Raw genomic sequence first — 14,834 nt, forward strand, 5'->3', positions numbered from 1 at the left:
ACCTGCCGGTCTCACCTTTAGAATATCGCCAGGATCCGCCCTTCCCTCTCCACCCCAACGGCTATCGTACTGTTACGGGCTCCCATAATATCCCGGCTGGATTATCGTGGCGGCCTTCTCTCCCATCTCCCTTCCTCCCGTCTCTCCCCGCTCCGGTCTAATCTTCACTCCGCCGCCCGGCTCATCTTCCCGCAGAAACGGTCTGGGCCTGTCACTCCCCTCCTTAAAAACCTCCAGTGGTTGCCTATCGACCTCCGCACGAAACAAAAACTTCTCACTCTAGGCTTCGAGGCCGTCCATCCCCGCGCCCCCTCCTACCTCTCCTCCCTCCTCTCTTTCCACCGCCCACCCCGCAAGCTCCGCTCCTCCGCCGCCCACCTCCTCGCCGTCCCCCGTTCTCGCCTATCCCGCCGTCGACCCCCGGGCCGCGTCCTCCCGCGGTCCCGGAACGCCCTCCCTCCTCACCTCCGCCGAACCGATTCTCTTCCCCTCTTCGAAACCCTACTTAAAACTCACCTCCTCCGAGAGGCCTTCCCAGACCGAGCTCCTCTTCTCCCTCTACTCCCTCTACCGCCCCCCCTTCACCTCTCCGCAGCTAAACCCTCTTTTCCCCCTTTCCCTCCGCTCCTCCCCCTCTCCCTTCCCCTCCCCTCAGCGCCGTACTCGTCCGCCCAACTGTGTATATTTTCATCACCCTATTTATTTTGTTGAGATGTACATCCCTTTGATTCTATTTATTTGCTATTGTTTTAATGAGATGTTCATCCCCTTGATTCTATTTATTTCTATTGTTTTTGTCTGTCTCCCCCGATTAGACTGTAAGCCCATCAGAGGGCAGGGACCGTCTCTATCTGTTACCGATTTGTCCATTCCAAGCGCTTAGTCCAGTGCTCTGCACACAGTAAGCGCTCAATAAATACTATTGAATGAATGAATGTGCCAAGCCCTGTTCTAAGCGCTGGGGTAGATAGAAGGTAATCAGGTCGTCCCCCCTAGGGCTCCCAGTCTTCATCCCCATTTTACAGATGAGGTTCACTGAGGCCCGGAGAAGTGAAGTGACTTGCCTGTCACAGAGGTGACAAGCGGCGGAGCGGGGATTAGAACCCGTGACCTGTGACTCCCGAGCCCGGGCTCTTTCCACTGAGCCACGCTCCTCGCGACGGCCCCACGACGCTCCAAGGCATCGGTCTGTGCAGCCGGGCCTCTCCGTCAACCCCTCGTGCCATCAGGCCTTGGTCTGGGAGGCCGCTCTTCTCCACTGCCCCAGTGGCGGTACGAGGGCAGAGTTCGGTTCCCCTCCAACTTTCTATCACCTCTGACTCGATTAGAGGATAGAGCACAGGCCTCCATGGGTTCGAATCCTCCGCCGCGTCTGCTTAGCGCTTGGACCTCAGTGCTCAGGACCCGGCTTCTCATCCCGGCTCCGCGGCTCGTCTGCGTGTGACCCTGGGCAAATCGCCGGGCCTGAGGACATCGTTCTCTCATCTGAAAAATAAGACCGTGAGCCCCACCTCTGCTGTGTCATCTTGGGCAAGTCACTTCACTTTTCTGTGCCTCGGTCACCTCATCTGTAAAATGGGGATGACGACTGTGAGTTCTACGCGGGACAGGGACCGCCGCCATCCCGATCTGCTTGTATCCGCCCTGGGGCTTTCTTTGTACGGCGCCTGCCCCACGCTAAGCGCTTAAATACCGCATTTATTATTATCCTCTAGGCTTTAAGCTCGGGTTCTAAACCGTAAGCTTCTCGTGGGCAGAGAACGTGTCTGCACGTTGCTATACCGTGCTCTCCCAAGTGCTTAGTACGACGGTCTGCACAGAGTAAACGCTCCCTAAATCCGACCGGACGAATGAATTAGATGGGGAGACCGACAGAGGAAACGGCGGAGTATAAAGAAGTGGAAATAAGTGATCTCGGGGTGGGGTGAATATACAGCCTGGAAGCTCGTTGTGGGCAGGGAACGGGCTGAAGGAGAGGCGAGCGGAGAATGCCGAGGGCTCGGGAGACAGGGAGGGTGGTGACGTTGCCCGGGCTCAGAGGGATGGGAGGACAAAACCAAAATAAGTCTCACCTTATGTGGGGGGAATAAAATCGCTCTACAAAAATGCAGCTTGGCTCAGTGGAAAGAGCACGGGCTTTGGAGTCAGGGCTCATGAGTTCAAATCCCAGCTCTGCCACTTGTCGGCTGTGTGACTGTGGGCAAGTCACTTAACTTCTCTGGGCCTCAGTTCCCTCATCTGTAAAATGGGGATTAAGACTGTGAGCCCCACGTGGGACGACCTGATTCCCCTATGTCTACCCCAGCGCTTAGAACAGTGCTCGGCACGTAGTAAGCGCTTAACAAATACCAACATTATTATTATTATTATTATTAAAAATCACGATATTGGAAGCCAGTTTAACCTGGTGACTTTGTCAGGGTGGCTCAGAAGGGTTCAGGAGAAAATAAATTAAAGAAGGCTGGATGCCAAATTAAGGGGCCGGGACCGGGGAGAGCGCATGTCAGCCGTGAAGCCTTTCGTAACATAGAGAGAAGCGGCGTGGCCCAGCGGGCAGAGCCCGGGCCCGGCGGTCGCAAGGACCTGGCCTCTCATCCCGACTCTGCGGCCCGTCTGCCGTGTGACCCCGAGCACATCACCTCACTTCTCTGGGCCTGGGGCCATCGTTCTCTCATCTGAAAAATGGGGATTAAGACTGAGCCCCACGTGGGACGGGGACCCTGTCTAACCCGATCGACCTGTATCTCTCCGGGCCCTCGATACATTGCGTGACGTAGTAAGCGGTTAAACACGGTAATGGCGGTAAACATTTTAAAAATACACTCCCTGGAGAGTGGAAGCTCCTTACAGGCAGGGATTGTGTCTGTCAACACTGGTCTATTGTATTTTCCAAGCGCTGAATACGGTAGCAGGGACTGTCTCTATCTGTTGCCGATTTGTCCATTCCAAGCGCTGAGTACAGTGCTCCGCACATAGAAAGCGATCAATAAATACTATTGAATGAATGAATACTCTGCACACGGTAAGCACTCAATGAAGACCACCCATCAGTTGGAATCGTCAACAAGATAGTGTCGGTCAACTGGTATTTACTGAGCGCTTACGCTATGCAGAGCACTTTACTAAGTGCTCGGGAGAGTCCACTAGAACAACGTAGCGTGGCTCAGTGGAAAGAGGCCGGGCTTGGGAGTCAGAGGTCATGGGTTTGAATCCCGACTCTGCCACTTGTCAGCTGGGGGACTGTGGGCAAAGTCACTTCACTTCTCTGGGCCTCGGTTCCCTCATCTGGAAAATGGGGATAAAGACCGTGAGTCTCACGTGGGACACCCTGATTAACCCTGTAACCACCCCAGCGTTTAGAAAAGTGCTCGGCACACAGTAAGCGCTTAACAAATGCCAAAGTTATTATTATATAGCAGACACACGCCCTGTCCACAACTAGCTGTGGGCCTGGTGTTGTCAAGGGGCAGCAGTGATGTCAACTGCATTTTGCATTTCTCGCCACTCACTCACTCCCTGCCTTCCCATCCTTTCCCTCTGAGCTCAGCAGTCACACCGGCCCCCGCGGTTGCCGGGTGGGAGGGGGCGCTTCTGAATCCATCGCTGCCGCCGGCCCCGTGGCGAGGCGGGGAGGAGCGGGACCCCGCGACTAACAATCTCCGCACCCCATCCACAAACGGGCTCCGCTTGCTCCCCGTCCGGGCCGCCGCCGCCGGCCCTCGGGGGCTGCGCTGGCCCCCGTGGCCCTGAGACGACGGGCCGCCCCGGGCCCCCCGACACCCCACCGGGTCAGAGGCGCCGGGGGGGGGGGAGGGACGGCGGCTCCCCGACGCCTCTGATCGGTGACCCTCACCGGGGGCTGGGGGTGGGCCTCCTCTCCGCGGGAGGACCCCCGAGGGCCACGCTGAGCCCGTCTCCCCGGCAAGGGGTGGGGGCCGGAGGCCGGGCTCGCCCCAGCTTCAGAGACCCGCACCCAAATCCGCTCCGACCGAGCTCGCTCGTGGGGAGGAGGGGCGGCCGCCAGGGCGGCGATGGAGGGGGCGCGGGCGGCCCCCCCACTGGGGCTCTCGGGAGCCAGGGGTCCAGCTGTGTCCCCCCCCACTCCCGCCCTCTGGGGCCTCCCCCCTCCGACCCTCCCCTCCAATCCCACACTGCAGGGGGTCCGGACGGGGAGGGGGCCGCGAGGCCGGGCCGGTGGGGGTCCTTAAGCGGACGGGCAGCCCCCCGCCCCGGGGCACGGACGGGCCCGCGTGGCTGCGGCCACCCCCCGGCCCCGTAAGCCCCGGGACCCGGGATCGCCCGGCGTCAGCCCCCGCGCCTTCCCGAGGTCCCCAGACAGCGGACTGACCCGACCGCCCGGCAGAGACGTCGTTTATTTCGAAGACCCGCACGGAAACAGACGGCTCCCTCGGGGGCCGCCGTGCCGAGCCACGGCCGCCGACCGCCCGGCCCCGCCGCCGGCTGGGCCCCGGCGGCTCGCCCAAGGGGCGCGACTCGGTCCCGGGCCGCGAGCAGAGGGTCCCGGACGAGGCGCCGGTCGGCGGGGGCCCGGCCGGGCGGGGACCCGACTGCTCCGGGCCCCGAGGAACCGGAGCGGGGACCCGGAGGCCGGAGCCCCTGACCGACCGGGCGGCCCGGCCGGCTCTGTCCAGCAGAGTGGGAGGGGGTTGGGGAGGGAAGTCAAGGATCGGGGGGGATTTCTCCGCGGGCCCCGCACCCGGCGTCGCCCGGGGCCAGTCCGTTTCTCCACAGGAGCCGGAGCCCCGGGCCGGGCCCCCGGCACGCGTCCGCTCTAGTGCTGCGTCCACTTGATGCTTTTCAGGTCCACGCCGTCCTGCACCATCTCCCACAGGGGGCTGCCGAAGGCAGGAGGGAGCGGGGGAGGGAAGGAGGGAGAGCTCAGGGGGTCCGGCCGGGGCGGGGAGACGCCGGCCGGCCCGCCCGCCCCGGCCCCGGCCCCAGGAGCTCGGTGTCTCGGCAGCCAGATTAAGGAGAGGGCAGAGGGGCTGGGAGACCTGGGGGGCTCGGGGGGCGGGGTCCGGGCCTCTCCTCCCCACCGACCCCCGTCCCGGCCACCTCATCTCCCGCAGGCGCCGCACGTGATGGATGCACTTGTCGGCGGTGAAATCCACTTCTTCCTCAGTGGTGAAGCGGCCGATGCCAAACCTGCAACCCCCGAGAGACCCCGACCCTGAGCCACGTGAGGGGGGCACACGGGGACGGGGGCGGGGGGGAGACACGGCCACCGGGAGCGGGCCCGCACACGCGCATAAACGTACGCACCCCCCGCCCGGACCTGATGGAGGAGTGGGCCAGATCCTCGTCCGTGCCGATGGCCCTCAGGACGTAGGACGGCTCCAGGGAGGCGGACGTGCAGGCGCTGGGGGGAGGAGCGGCGGGCGGTCCTCACGTCCGCTCGCCGGGCGGGGCCGCAGACTCCCCTCCCGGCCCGGCCCGCGTCGGCCCCGCCGACCCCCTCCTCGTCCGCCGACCCTCCCGGCCGCCCCCGGGGGCCCGGTCCCCTCCCCGAGCCCGGGCGGGGGCAGAGGGGCCCACGCGGCGACTCTCGGCGAAGGGTCGCACCTGCCGGAGGACAGGGCCACGTCCTTGAGCGCCATGAGCAGGCTCTCCCCTTCCACGTAGGCGAAGGACAGGTTGATGCAGCCTTAGGGGGAGGGGACAAGACCGGGCGGGGCGTTGGCACCGGGCGAGGGGGCGGCGTGCGCGGCCGGGGAGGGCGGAGCGCGGGCACGGCCGGCGGTGTCCGCTAAGCGCTTACTACGGGTCGAGCGCCGTACTGAACGCGGCGACGGATCCGAGGTAACCGGGTCGGACGGGGGCCCGCGGGCACCTCACGGGCTTGGCAGGTGAGATATCCGAGGCCCGGAAGCGAGGCGACCCGGCCGGGGCCACGCGGCCAGCGGGCAAGTGGCAGAGCCGGGGCCGGGACCCCGGTCCTCCCGGCTCCCGGCCCGGTGCCCCGACCACCGAGCCACCCTGCTCCCCCTCCGCCTGGCGGGTGCGGCGGGGAGGGCGGGCGGGCGCCCTCGCGGCGGTACCTGGGTAGTGATGTTGCGGGTCCCCGTTGATCACCACGTCGGGCAGGCCGCTCAGGATCTTCCCCGTCAGCCGCTCCGCCAGCGTCGAGATCCTCCGGTGGTCGTACTGGCCGAACAAACGGCCCCGTGACCGGCCGCCGGGTCCGCCGCGCCCGCCCCGCTCCGGCGGGGGGGACCGGCCCCCTCCGCGTCCGGCCATCCCGCGCCCCTGCCCTCGGCGGGCCCGACCGGGCCGGGACCGGTGGAAGAGAGGAGGGAGAGGCGACGGTCCCGCTCCCGGAGGGCGGGGATCGTCGCTCCCGGACTGCCCCCGAACGCTCAGCAGGGTGTCCGGCGCCCGCGGCGGGCCCGCGCCAGCCCCCCACTTTGGGAATGACGGCTGGCACTGGGCCGTCTCCGGGGATGCTCGCCGGTCCCCGCCCCTCCCTCCCCGGCACCGGGTCTCGGTCCCCGCTCGAGGCCAACGGGTCGACGCCCGGAGCCCCCCGCCCGGGCCCCCCGAGCCTGGCCCGCGGGCCCGCCTCCGCCAACGGCGGACCCTCGCTAACCCCGGCTTTGAGTACGGCCGAGCCCGGGGCGCCGCCCGTACCTCCATCTCCTGCTGCGCCACCTCGCAGGCGGCCCCCAGTCCCACGGCGAGGGGTGTGGGCACCGTCCCGGAACGCAGGCCCCGCTCTTGCCCGCCGCCGCTCTGCAGGGGCTCCACGCGGACCCGGGGGCGACGCCGGATGTACACCGCTCCCACCCCTGAAACGGGGCCGCCGGGGGGCGGGCTCAGGCGCGGGGCTCCCCGGGGGTCCCGGCGCCCGCCCCCCCCCGCCCCCCGCGCCCCCGCCCCGGGCCGGGTACCTTTAGGGCCGTACAGCTTGTGGCCGCTGATGCTCATGAGGTCGATCTTCATGTCGTTCACGTCCAGCGGGATCTTCCCCACCGCCTGAGCGGCGTCCGTGTGGAAGTGGACCTTGCGGGAACTGCAGATGTGCCCTGCGGAGAGGCCGGGGGTCGGGGGCCGGGCCCGGCGGGACGGAGCGCGGCCCCGGGCCGGGCCTCGACCCCCGGCGGCCCCGGCCGAACCCGCCCCCGCCGGCCGTACCGATGTCCCGGACGGGCTGCTTGACGCCGATCTCGTTGTTGACGGCCATGACGGACACCAGGCCGGTGTCGGGCTGGATGGCAGCCTCCAGCTCCTGCGGGGCGACGGGAAGAGCCGTGTGGGCCGGCCCCCCGCGCCGGCCCCCCGCCCCCTCCCCGGGCCGGCGGTCCCCGCGGGCCGGGCCTCGCACCTCGAGGTCGACGATCCCGCTGCGCTGGACGGGCAGGTAGGTGACGCGGAAACCCTCGGCCTCCAGGGCCCGGCACGAGTCCAGCACGCACTTGTGCTCCGTCTGCGTGGTCACCACGTGCTTCTTCCGCGACTTGTAGAACCTGGCCACGCCCTGGGGGACACACGCCACGAGACCCGGCTGGGTCGGGGGGCCCGGGCGGGGCCCGCCCCGGTCACAACAAGACACCGGGCTAGTCACGGGCAAACCGGGATGGACGCAAATCCTCTGCCACCCGAGACTCAGAGGCTCAATCCCCATTTTCCAGGTGAGGGACCTGAGGCCCGGAGAAGCGAAGAGACTCGCCCGGGGTCACAGAGGAGACCGGCGGCTCGGCCGGGATTAGAAACCGTGACCTTCGGAGGCCCAAGCCCGGGCGCCACCCGCTACGTGGTGAGCGCGTGACCAAAGCCATCGGCGTCATCGTCACGGCCAACCTCACCTCTGCCCCTGACCTGTCCCCCCGGCAACGGGCCTCTGCTGAGGGCGGACAGGTCAACGCGCCGGGCACCAAACGGTGAGGCCGTTGGCCGCGCTCGGCCCGCCGGCCGGCGAGTGGACCGGCGGGCGGGCAGCGGTGCCAAGCCGAATCCCGGGGCCGCAGCGCCGGGGGCCGCTCGGGATGGCACTTGGGAGATCTCTCCCTCCCGGCGCCCGCCTGCCCGGCCCTTTCCAAGGTCGCCGGCTGCCTCCGTGCTCAGCCCGTCCTCGACACTCGTCATACGGGCGCTAAAAATCGCCCTACCCGTTAAGCGCTCGCTCGTTGACCGCCGGAGGAGGCGCGAGACAAACGGGTCGGACACGGTCCCGGTTCCGCACGAGGCTCACGGTCTTAATCCGCCTCGAACGAGAGAACTAAGGCGGAGAGAGGCGAAGCGCCTCGTCCGAGGTCTGGCGGCCAGACGAGGGGCAGAGCCGGGAGGAGGACCCGGGTCCTCCCGACTCCCAGGCCGCGGCGCTTCTCTAAACGCGTGGACGCGGAGGGGTGCGGGCGCCTGACACGACGCCCGTTTCTGGCACGGCGTTTTCGGCCGAGCGGGGGGTCGCGGGCCCGGCCCCCGGCGGGGTTTCCGCCCCCGCCCCGGGCTCACCTTGACGGCCAGGTTGTTGGACTCGGTGGCTCCGCTGGTGAAGACGATCTCGCGGGGGTCGGCGCCGATCAGCGCGGCCACTTGCTGGAAGGCGAGGGAGGCGGCCGGTCAACGCCGGCCCATCCCGGGCGGGTGGTCCCGGAGACCCTCACGCGCACGTCTAGTGGGAGGTCGCCCCTCGCCCCGCTCGGGGAGGCCCCCCACGCCCCCCACCCCGCGGGTCCTTGCCTGGCGGGCGCGCTCCACGGCGGCCTCGCTCTCCCAGCCGTAGGCGTGGGTGCGCGAGTGCGGGTTCCCGTAGAGGTTGACCAGGTAGGGCAGCATGGCGTCCAGCACCCGGGGGTCCTGGGGACGGGGCGGACCGTCAGCCGCGGGCCCGGCCGCCCCTCGCCCCGCTCTCCCCCGAAGCCCTCCTCCTCGAAGGCCCCCCGGAGGCGGCGTGGCTCAGGGCGAAGAGCCGGGCTCGGGAGCGGGAGGTCACGAGTTCGGATCCCCGCCCCGCCGCTCGTCAGCCGTGTGACCGCGGGCGAGTCACTTCTCTGTGCCTCGCTTCCCTCATCTGTCAAATGGGGATTAACTGCGAGCCTCACGCGGGACCACCCGACGGCCCCGCATCTCCCCCGGCGCTTAGAACAGTGCTCGGCGCACAGCGAGCGCTCGGCGAAATACCGACATCATCAGCGCTCTGCACGTAGTAAGCGCCCGATAAATACTACTGAATGAATGAGATCCCATCTCCGCCCCTTGTCCGAAGTGTGACTCGGTCACCGGGCCTCGGCGACCTCCTCCGTCGGACGGGGATGAGGAGCGGGAGCCCCAGAGGGGGCCAACCTGACGCCCCCGGATCCCCCCCGGGCGCTCGGAAGGGCGCCTGGGACGTAGTGAGCGCTCAACGGATGCCATCGCCGACGTGCCCCCTCCCCGCCCCCCCCGGGGTCCCTTCGCACCAGCGGGGTGGTGGCCTGCACGTCCATGTAGAGGGGTCGCGGGGCCGGAGGGGGGTCCGGACCGGGGGTCGCACCTGCGGGGACAAGAGAGGAGGAGGAGGAGGAGGGTCAGGCGGCCGCAGGGCCGAGGTCGGGGGGGGGGGGTCGGTGGGAGGAGGCCCCTGGGTTCTAATCCCGCCATCGTCCTTCGGGGCGCTTTAGGCCGGTGGGTCGAGCCCTCTGGGCCTCGACGACCCGCCCCGGCCGAGGCTGGCGGGGGGGGGGGGGGCAACCGGGGGGCACCGGCCTCGTGGGGGGGAGGAGGAGGAGGAGGAGCGGGAGGAGGGTGGGTACCGGGGCCGTGCAGCCCCCGCCGGCTCCGGGGGGCGGTGGAAGGGGCGGAGGCCGCCCGGAGGAGGAGGAGGCGCAACATGTCGGCGCGGGGAGGAGCGGGAGGAGGAGCGGGAGGAGGAGGAGGAAGAGGAGGAAGAGGAGGAGGAGGAGGAGGAGGAGGCGAGGCCGCCCCGGAACTGATCCCCGTCCGGAAACGGTTCTCGCCGTCGTCGCCTCCTCCTCCTCCTCCTCCACCGAGCAGCCGCCGCACGAGCCGAGGGGGGCCCGAGGTGGGAACCGGTCTGTTAAACGCCCATTAGGTGCCGAGCGCCCGGGGGAGACCCGACCTCATCGGGGGGGGGGGGGGGGGCTCCCCGGCCTCACACCCCTTTGACGGAGGAGGGAACCGAGGCCCGGAGGAGGGGGGGGATAATCCCAGCGGCGATGGCGGTATTTGCTCAGCGCCCCCTCTGTGCACGGCACCGTCCGGAGCGCCGGGGGAGACCCGGGGGCAAAGGGGGGGACCCCCGGAGGACTCGCTCGACGCCCCCGTTAGACAGAGGAGGGAAGTGAGGCCCAGAGGAGGCGATAAAAATGAAAAATTGTAGTATCTGGTAAGCGCTTACTACGTGCGGAGCACTGTTCCGAGCGCTGGGGGATACGAGGTCCTCAGGTGGTCCCACGTGGGGCTCACGGTTTTCATCCCCATTTGACAGATGAGGGGACCGAGGCCCAGAGAAGTGACGTGACTGGGCCAAGGTCACCCAGCCGACTAGCGGCGGAGCCGGGATTCGAACCCGTGACCGCCGACTCCCCAGCCCGGGCTCTCTCCACTGAGCCCCGCTGCTTCTCTGTTAGGGATCGTAATAATGTTGGCGTTTGGTAGGCGCTTACTATGTGCCGAGCACCGTTCTGAGCGCCGGGGGAGATCCGGGGGCATCGGGTGGTCCCACGGGAGGCCCCCAGGCTTGGGGAAGCAGCGTGGCTCAGTGGAAAGAGCACGGGCTTTGGAGCCAGAGGTCATGGGTTCGAATCCCGGCTCGGCCATTTGTCAGCTGTGTGACTTTGGGCAAGTCACTTCACTTCTCTGGGCCTCAGTTCCCTCATCTGGAAAATGGGATTAAGACTGTGAGCCCCACGTGGGACATCCTGATTCCCCTGTGTCTACCCCAGCGCTTAGAACGGTGCTCGGCACTTGGTAAGCGCTTAACAGATACCAACATTATTATTATTATTATTATTATTCACCCCCATCTGACAGAGGAGGCAACTGAGGCCCAGAGAAGGTAGTGATAGTAACAGTGATAATGTTGGCATTTGTGAAGCGCTCACTATGTGCCGAGCACCGTTCGGAGCGCCGGGGGAGATCCAGGGTCATCGATCGGGTGGTCCCGCCTGGGGCTCCCCGTCTTCACCCCCATTCGACAGAGGAGGGAACTGAGGCCCAGAGAAGGGAAGTGTCACAGGTGGCGGGGATTCGAACCCAAGCCCTCCGCCTGGCGGGGCGGCGGGTGGGCCCCGCGTCTCAGCGTCGTTCTCGGTGTCCCCGTAGATGCCGGTGGCCGTGGGTCCCTACGGGCAGTCGCAGCCCAACTGCTTCGACCGGGTGAAGATGGGCTTCGTCATGGGCTGCGCGGTGGGCATGGCCGCCGGGGCCCTCTTCGGAACCTTCTCCTGCCTCAGGTGCCCGGGGCCGGGGGGCGGCGGGGGACACCCCCCGGGGGGAGGCACGCTCATCACCCTCACGGCTTCTGGGGAGCGCTCACTACGTGCCGGGCGGGGGCCGCCGGGCCATCTCCACCCCAGCCTCGCCCCCCGTTTTGCAGCCGAGGCCACGCAGGCCCAGGGAAGCGAAGGGGCGGGAGCGGAGATTAGAACCCATGACCCCTGACTCCCAGGCCCGCCCGCCGGGCCGGAAACGGTGAATACGAGTTGCTCCTGCAACTTTTAAAAAAAAAAAAAAAGGTATTTGTTAAGCGCTTACTATGCGCCGGACTCTATTCTGAGCGATGGGGTAGATAGATCCAAGCTAAGAAGATAACGATGGCAGTTGTTAAGCGCTTACTATGTGCCGGACTCTGTCCTAAGCGCCGGGGGAGATGGAACCGAGTTAATCAGATAATAACGATGGCATTTGTTAAGCGCTTACTATGTGCCGGACTCTCTCCTAAGCGCTGGGGGAGATGGAACCGAGTTAATCAGATAACGATGGCATTTGTTAAGCGCTTACTATGTGCCGGACTCTATCCTAAGCGCTGGGGGAGATGGAACCGAGTTAATCAGATAACGATGGCATTTGTTAAGCGCTTACTATGTGCCGGACTCTGTCCTAAGCGCTGGGGGGAGATGGATCCAAGCTGATCGGATAAGTCAAGCGCTTAATAATAATAATGTTGGTATTTGTTAAGCGCTTACTGTGTGCAGAGCGCTGTTCTAAGCGCTGGGGGAGATACAGGGTAAACAGGTTGTCCCACGTGAGGCTCACAGTCTTCATCCCCATTTTACAGATAAGGTCACTGAGGCACAGAGAAGCTAAGTGACTTGCCCAAGGTCACACAGCTGCCAAGTGGCAGAGCTGGGATTCGAACCCACGACCTCTGACTCCCAAGCCCGGGCTCTTTCCACTGAGCCACGCTGCTCAACCGTGTGCCGGACCCTGTTCTAAGCGCTGGGGTAGACAGATACAAGCTGATCAGATAATAATGATGGCATTGGTCAAGCGCTTACCATGTGCCGGACTCTGTTCTAAGCGCTGGGATAGATGCAAGCTAATCAGATAACGATGGCATTTGTTAAGCGCTTACTATGTGCCGGACTCTGTCCTAAGCGCTGGGGGAGATAGATACAAGCTCATCAGGTAACAATAATGATGCTGGTATTTTGTTAAGCGCTTACTGTGTGCCGGACTCTGTTCTAAGCGCTGGGAAAGATAGGTACAAGCTAATCAGATAATAATATCGTGGCGCCGTGGAAAGAGCATGGCCTTTGGAGTCAGGGCTCATGAGTTCGAATCCCAGCTCTGCCACTTGTCAGCTGTGTGACTGTGGGCAAGTCGCTTCACTTCTCTGGGCCTCAGTTCCCTTATCTGTAAAATGGGGATGAAGACTGTGAGCCCCACGTGGGACAACCTGATTCCCCTGTGTTTACCCCAGCGCTTAGAACGGTGCTCTGCACATAGTAAGCGCTTAACAAATACCAACAGTATGGAGAAGCAGCGTGGCTCAGTGGAAAGAGCATGGGCTTTGGAGTCAGGGCTCATGAGTTCGAATCCCAGCTCTGCCACTTGTCGGCTGTGTGACTGTGGGCGAGTCACTTAACTTCTCTGTGCCTCAGTTCCCTCATCTGTAAAATGGGGATTAAGACTGTGAGCCCCACGTGGGACAACCTGATTCCCCTATGTCTACCCCAGCGCTTAGAACAGTGCTCGGCACATAGTAAGCGCTTAACAAATACCACCATTATTAATATTAATGGTTATTTCTTAAGCGCTTACTATGAGGTACATACAGGCCAATCAGATCATTACAGTGGGATTTGTCAAGCGCTTTCAAGGCGCCAAGCACCGTTCTAAGCACCGGGGTGAATACGAGGCGATCAGGTTGCCCCACGAGGGGCTCACGGTCTTCATCCCCATTTTCCAGATGAGATCACTGAGGCCCAGAGAAGTGAAGCGACCGGCCCAAAGTCACCCCGCTGACAAAGTGGCGGAGCGGGGATTAGAACCCATGACCTCGGACTCCCAAGCCCGGGCTCTCGCCGCCGAGCCACGCCGCTTCACGGTCCATATTCCACATGGGGCTCACGGTCACCTTTCCTCGGGGCTCCTGCCACCTTTTATTTTTTTTAAAATAATATCTGTCAAGCGCTTACGCTGTGCCAGACACCGTTCCAAGAGCTGGGGTGGATACAAGCTAATGAGGTCGGACGCGGCCCGTATTCCACCACCTGGGGCTCACGGTCCCGATTCCCCTTTTAGAGATGAGGGAACCGAGGCACTGAGAAGTGACTGGCCCAAGGTAGCCCAGCGGGGAAGTGGCAGAGCTGGGACTCGAACCCGACTCCCAGGCCGGCGTTCTGTCCACGGGGCCACGCCGCTTCTCACGATCCCTGCCGGAGGCGGGGCCGCCACAAGTAATTGGCTTTTCTTAAGCGCTTACTAGGTGTCGGGCACCGTACCGAGCGCTCGAGTGACTTCCAGATAACCGGGTCCCACGTGGAGCTCGCGATCTAAGCAGGAGGGAGAACGGGGAGGGGGGGACCGAATCCCCGTTCTGCAGGCCAGGACACCGGGGCACACAAGTTTGCGACTCGCCCGAGGTCCCGCGGCAAGTGGTCGAGTGGGGTTAGAACCCGGGTCGGGGCTCTTCGCGTTGGGCCTCGCCGCCGTCCTAGAAACTCACACCAACTCTCTTTCCCCTCCACCTCTCTCCCCCGCCAACCCCCGGTCCCTCGGGCTCCCAGGATCGGCATGCGGGGCCGGGAGTTGATGGGCGGGATCGGCAAGACGATGATGCAGAGCGGCGGCACCTTCGGCACCTTCATGGCCATCGGCATGGGCATCCGCTGTTGACCAGAACGAGATGTTGCCCCCCTTCCCCGGCCCCTCTCGCGTTCTGATGAAATAAAGGTCTTTGCTTAGCCGGGGGGGGGGTCCGCGTGGTGCGTGGAGGCCGGGGCGGGGACTCGGGGGAAACCGGGCCGCCTCCCCGGGAGAGGAGGTCCTGGAGAGGCCGGAAGGCCCTTGGGTCTTGTCCCACGTGGCCGCGACTTTGCCCACCCACTGGGGCTCCTCCGCTGGCCCCTGACCTTGGGCCGGCAAACACAAGGACACGAACACGACTCGGTCGCCTAGGCCTGCCCCGGGGGGAGGGTCGGGGGGGGGGGGGCGGAGAGAGCGTCTGCGCGTGCGCGTCCGTCGTGCTCGCGCCCACAGATGAGCGCCTGCCCTTCTCCTTCCCAGTGTCCGGTGGGTGTGTACGCGCGTGGGGCAGAGCGGGGGGGCCGTCTCCGGTCCTGTCGCTCCCCCCGGTCCCCATGGAGGGGGGCCCCCGAGACCCCCGTCCCCCTCAACCCAGTGAGGGAGGGAGCCCCCCCATCCCTCTG

The 14,834-nt window shown here is 65.2% G+C and overlaps 2 protein-coding genes across 4 annotated transcripts; one reads left to right on the forward strand and one right to left on the reverse strand.

The window, feature by feature from the left end:
• Nucleotides 1-4,354: 4,354 nt before the first annotated feature.
• Nucleotides 4,355-9,927, reverse strand: NFS1 (NFS1 cysteine desulfurase). 2 transcript variants are annotated; one of them, XR_003754236.2, is made up of 13 exons: nt 9,753-9,927; nt 9,420-9,493; nt 8,701-8,817; nt 8,473-8,556; nt 7,343-7,495; nt 7,153-7,246; nt 6,909-7,043; nt 6,649-6,806; nt 6,060-6,165; nt 5,584-5,665; nt 5,284-5,380; nt 5,077-5,166; nt 4,355-4,856 (listed from the first exon to the last, which is right to left on the reverse strand). XR_003754236.2 is itself a non-coding variant. In XM_029049458.2 (13 exons), the coding sequence occupies exons 1-13, from the start codon at nt 9,829-9,831 to the stop codon at nt 4,793-4,795; spliced, it is 1,320 nt and encodes a 439-aa protein (XP_028905291.1). In that variant the 5' UTR covers nt 9,832-9,927; the 3' UTR covers nt 4,355-4,792. The 2 variants fall into 2 exon arrangements, 1 of the variants encoding a protein (XP_028905291.1); XM_029049458.2 differs by having other exon boundaries at nt 5,297-5,380.
• A 12-nt stretch (nt 9,928-9,939) lies between these two features.
• Nucleotides 9,940-14,375, forward strand: ROMO1 (reactive oxygen species modulator 1). Of its 2 annotated transcripts, none has more exons than XM_029049459.2 (3): nt 9,940-10,021; nt 11,284-11,414; nt 14,193-14,375. In XM_029049459.2, the coding sequence occupies exons 2-3, from the start codon at nt 11,284-11,286 to the stop codon at nt 14,299-14,301; spliced, it is 240 nt and encodes a 79-aa protein (XP_028905292.1). In that variant the 5' UTR covers nt 9,940-10,021; the 3' UTR covers nt 14,302-14,375. The 2 variants fall into 2 exon arrangements, with proteins under 2 accessions (XP_028905292.1, XP_028905293.1); XM_029049460.1 differs by having other exon boundaries at nt 9,975-10,031.
• The last annotated feature ends 459 nt before the right edge of the window (nt 14,376-14,834 follow it).

Source organism: Ornithorhynchus anatinus, chromosome 21 (assembly GCF_004115215.2).
Source record: "Ornithorhynchus anatinus isolate Pmale09 chromosome 21, mOrnAna1.pri.v4, whole genome shotgun sequence".
NCBI classification, from domain to species: Eukaryota; Metazoa; Chordata; class Mammalia; order Monotremata; family Ornithorhynchidae; genus Ornithorhynchus; species Ornithorhynchus anatinus.

What these genes read in the sequence shown, in the direction of transcription:
- NFS1 (XM_029049458.2), bottom strand. Translation starts at nt 9,831, where the DNA reads ATGTTGCGCCTCCTCCTCCTCCGGGCGGCCTCCGCCCCTTCCACCGCC. An exon ending in TGCAGGCCACCACCCCGCTG is followed by an intron (nt 8,818 to 9,419) that starts GTGCGAAGGGAC and finishes CCCCGTCCCCAG; the next exon opens with GACCCCCGGGTGCTGGACGC. An exon ending in CCCGCAACATCACTACCCAG is followed by an intron (nt 5,666 to 6,059) that starts GTACCGCCGCGA and finishes CCTCCCCCTAAG; the next exon opens with GCTGCATCAACCTGTCCTTC.
- ROMO1 (XM_029049459.2), top strand. Translation starts at nt 11,284, where the DNA reads ATGCCGGTGGCCGTGGGTCCCTACGGGCAGTCGCAGCCCAACTGCTTC. An exon ending in GGAACCTTCTCCTGCCTCAG is followed by an intron (nt 11,415 to 14,192) that starts GTGCCCGGGGCC and finishes TCGGGCTCCCAG; the next exon opens with GATCGGCATGCGGGGCCGGG.